We start from the raw sequence: 4,318 nt of genomic DNA on the forward strand, positions 1-4,318 counted from the left end.
GTGAGAGAGAGACAGGTGAGAGAGAGACAGGTGAGAGACAGACATGTGACAGAGAGACAGGTGAGAGACAGACAAGTGAGAGGCAAACAGGTGAGAGACAGACAAGTGAGAGGCAAACAGGTGAGAGAGAGACAGGTGAGAGACAGAAAAGTGAGAGAGAGACAGACAAGTGAGAGACAAACAGGTGAGAGAGAGACAGGTGAGAGACAGAAAAGTGAGAGAGAGACAGACAAGTGAGAGACAAACAGGTGAGAGACAGACAGGTGAGAGACAAACAGGTGAGAGAGAGACAGGTGAGAGACAGACAAGTGAGAGAGAGACAGGTGAGAGACAGACAAGTGAGAGACAAACAGGTGAGAGACAGACAAGTGAGAGACAGACAAGTGAGAGACAAACAGGTGAGAGAGACAAAAAGGTGAGAGACAGACAAGTGAGAGGCAAACAGGTGAGAGACAGACAAGTGACAGAGAGACAGGTGAGAGACAGACAAGTGAGAGACAAACAGGTGAGAGACAAACAGGTGAGAGACAGACAAGTGAGAGACAGACAGGTGAGAGACAAACAGGTGAGAGAGAGACAGGTGAGAGACAGACAAGTGAGAGGCAAACAGGTGAGAGAGAGACAAGTGAGAGAGAGACAGGTGAGTGACAGACAAGTGAGAGACAGACAGGTGAGAGAGAGACAGGTGAGTGACAGACAAGTGAGAGAGAGACAGGTGAGAGACAAAAAGGTGAGAGACAAAAAGGTGAGAGACAAACAGGTGAGAGACAAACATGTGAGAGAGAGACAGGTGAGAGACAGACAAGTGAGAGACAAACAGGTGAGAGACAAAAAGGTGAGAGAGAGAGACAAGTGAGAGACAGACAGGTGACAGAGAGACAGACAAGTGAGAAACAGACAGGTGAGAGACAGACAAGTGAGAGGCAAACAGGTGAGAGAGAGACAGGTGAGTGACAGACAAGTGAGAGACAGACAGGTGAGAGAGAGACAGGTGAGAGACAGACAAGTGAGAGAGAGACAGGTGAGAGAGAGACAGGTGAGAGACAGACATGTGACAGAGAGACAGGTGAGAGACAGACAAGTGAGAGGCAAACAGGTGAGAGAGAGACAAGTGAGAGAGAGACAGGTGAGTGACAGACAAGTGAGAGACAGACAGGTGAGAGAGAGACAGGTGAGAGACAAAAAGGTGAGAGACAAAAAGGTGACAGAGAGAGACAGGTGAAAAACAAACAGGTGAGAGAGAGAGACAGGTGAGAGACAGAAAAGTGAGATGCAAACAGGTGAGAGAGAGACAGGTTAATGACAGACAAGTGAGAGACTAACAGGTGAGAGACAAAAAGGTGAGAGACAGACAGGTGAGAGAGAGACAAGTGAGAGAAAGACAGGTGAGAGAGAGACAGGTGATAGACAAACAGGTGAGAGACAGACAAGTGAGAGACAAAAAGGTGAGAGACAGACAGGTGAGAGACAGACAGGTGAGAGACAGACAAGTGAGAGAGAGACAGATAAGTGAGAGACATACAGGTGAGAGAGAGACAGGTGAGAGAGAGACAAGTGAGAGAGAGACAGGTGAGAGAGAGACAAGTGAGAGACAAACAGGTGAGAGACAAAAAGGTGAGAGACAAACAGGTGAGAGAGAGATAGGTGAGAGACAGACAAGTGAGAGACAAACAGGTGAGAGACAAAAAGGTGAGAGACAAACAAGTGAGAGAGAGAGACAGGTGAGAGACAAAAAGGTGAGAGACAAACAGGTGAGAGAGAGACAGGTGAGAGACAGACAGGTGAGAGGCAAACAGGTGAGAGACAGACAGGTGAGAGACAAACAGGTGAGAGAGAGACAAGTGAGAGAGAGACAAGTGAGAGACAGACAAGTGAGAGACAAACAGGTGAGAGAGAGACAGACAGGTAAAGGAGACAGGTGAGAGGCAAACAGGTGAGAGACAGACAGGTGAGAGACAAACAGGTGAGAGAGAGACAAGTGAGAGACAGACAAGTGACAGACAGACAAGTGAGAGACAAACAGGTGAGAGAGAGACAGACAGGTAAAGGAGACAGGTGAGAGACAGACAGGTGAGAGAGACAGACAGGTAAAGGAGATAGGTGAGAGAAAGACAGGTGAGAGACAGTCAGTAACCCTCTGAGCCCTCCTGCCCTGGTTCTGGTCTCTCAGGTCCTGATCCTTGACGAGGCCACAGCAGCCATGGATGCGGAGACGGACGCTCTGATCCAGGAGACCATCAGGAGCTCGTTCCAGGACTGCACCACCCTGACCATCGCCCACCGCCTGCACACCGTCCTTGCCTCAGACCGCATCATGGTGCTCAACCAGGGACAGGTACGCCAGCCCGCAGGAGTCCAACAGGAGTCCAGCAGGTCTGGGGGGGTTAGAGGTTTAGTCTGGGAGCTGGAACTCTTCTCACGCTGCACACCAGGGTTCATGTTGACATTCGGCTCTTGTTAGCTTTACACTGTCTATACCTGACTCAGAAAAGACCAGTAAGGGATCTGGTTCTCATGAACCTCACATTTTCTGATGAACCTACTTCAGTTGAGAGGTTTCCTGCCCCGGGTAGATGAGTCTGCAGGTAGATCCTCTCCGACGGGCCCAGTTCACCGCTGCTTTTACACTCTGTGCACGGGGACGCACCAGGGTCCGTGCAAACTGTGTAATCCTTGTCCTGAAACTGACACCTCTGCTCTGATTGGTTCAGGTGGCGGAGTTTGACGAGCCGTCCAAGCTGCTGGCCAATGAGAACTCTCGGCTGTGCTCCATGCTGGCCGCCGTGGAAAACAAGATCTCCGTCCGAGGATGAGGAGGAGGATGAAGAGCGCGCTGGATTACAGGAAGTCTAGTTTCTGTAGATGTTTATTTAACGGGACAACAAAGATCACATTCGAGGTCGGACTGATGTGATGGTCCTGGTCCTGGTCCTGGTCCTCTTCTGTACTCTATGTTATAGCTAAAGCAGGACGCAGAGTGACGCTGACAGCAGGGCGGCTCTGGGTGTAGAATACTGATCTGTATAAAACTAAAATATTCAGGCTGAAACACGTCTGTTGAATCTGTGTCTTCATCATCTTCATCTTCCTCACTGCTGCCTCTTTGCATCATGGGACATATTGTTTGGTGACGTCGTCGCTCTGTTGGTGACCTGATGGGAACCAGGTGTGTGAATCACTTGAGTCGCCCCCCTAAACCCTGGACCGTCATTTTACATGTTTTACTTCGGGGCCGAGGCCCCGAGGGGCCCGGCTGTCTGAAGCTGTTCCAGGCTCCTGCAGAGGAAACTGATTATTTAAATGACCTGTGGCCCAGAGGTCGTTTCAAATGATCAGTTTCCTCGTTTTTATCAGACAGCTTCTGACTCCCAGAAACTTCATGTTTGTTTCCCTTTATGTTTTAACGCCGGCTTGTGGAGAGCGGAGATCAGGATCCGGACATAACTCACCTGCAACAGGAAGTACGCTCTGACTGTCTTTTAATGAGGAACGCAGCAGAAGAAGAAGGAGGAGGACAGATTAGTTTATAATAGTTAAAAAGTCAACCTCAGCCAGAAGCCAGAGACACGACGCGCTGCCTTCCTGTCCATCCATCGATCTGCGATCGATATGTGAGTGCAGGACGTGTGAAACACTGGAGACGCTGCAGTTACGTGTCGTTGACCACGAGACCACCTGACCGCCTGCGTCCAGCCGTCTCCCCCGACTTCTGATCTCTGTGCAGGGTGAGGACGTCACGCCTTGTTTGGGGATCAGCTGAGACAAACTGGATGACTTGTGTCAGGTTTCGTGAGATTCAAGTGTTGCTGAAGCGCCACGTGAGCTTCTCTCCTCAGAAACACAGGTGTTAGTTCGTGCATCACCTTTATTCTTTGGGAAAAGCTGGATCTGTCACCTGCAGGTGCATCTGCTCCCGGTGACCTGCAGGTGTTTCTGCTCCAGATGACCTGCAGGTGTTTCTGCTCCAGGTGACCTGCAGGTGTTTGTGCTCCAGGTGACCTGCAGGTGTTTCTGCTCCAGGTGACCTGCAGGTGTTTGTGCTCCCGGTGACCTGCAGGTGCTTCTGCTCCAGGTGACCTGCAGGTGTTTCTGCTCCCGGTGACCTGCAGGTGTTTGTGCTCCCGGTGACCTGCAGGTGTTTGTGCTCCCGGTGACCTGCAGGTGTTTCTGCTCCAGGTGACCTGCAGGTGTTTCTGCTCCAGGTGACCTGCAGGTGTTTGTGCTCCAGGTGACCTGCAGGTGTTTGTGCTCCAGGTGACCTGCAGGTGCTTCTGCTCCAGGTGACCTGCAGGTGTTTCTGCTCCCGGTGACCTGCAGG

At 51.0% G+C, this 4,318-nt stretch overlaps 1 protein-coding gene across 2 annotated transcripts in view; it reads left to right on the forward strand.

Moving 5' to 3' along the window:
• The window catches only part of abcc5 (ATP-binding cassette, sub-family C (CFTR/MRP), member 5), a 28,449-nt gene that overhangs the window by 23,071 nt on the left and 1,060 nt on the right, over positions 1–4,318 (forward strand). For both annotated transcript variants that reach the window (XM_046074999.1, XM_046075000.1), the window contains 2 exons: positions 2,171–2,335; positions 2,712–4,306. In XM_046074999.1, the coding sequence (XP_045930955.1) occupies positions 2,171–2,335; positions 2,712–2,813 (267 nt within the window). In that variant the 3' untranslated portion in view covers positions 2,814–4,306. The remainder of the gene's footprint in view (positions 1–2,170; positions 2,336–2,711; positions 4,307–4,318) is intronic.

Source organism: Micropterus dolomieu, linkage group LG17 (genome assembly GCF_021292245.1).
Source record: "Micropterus dolomieu isolate WLL.071019.BEF.003 ecotype Adirondacks linkage group LG17, ASM2129224v1, whole genome shotgun sequence".
NCBI lineage: Eukaryota > Metazoa > Chordata > Actinopteri > Centrarchiformes > Centrarchidae > Micropterus > Micropterus dolomieu.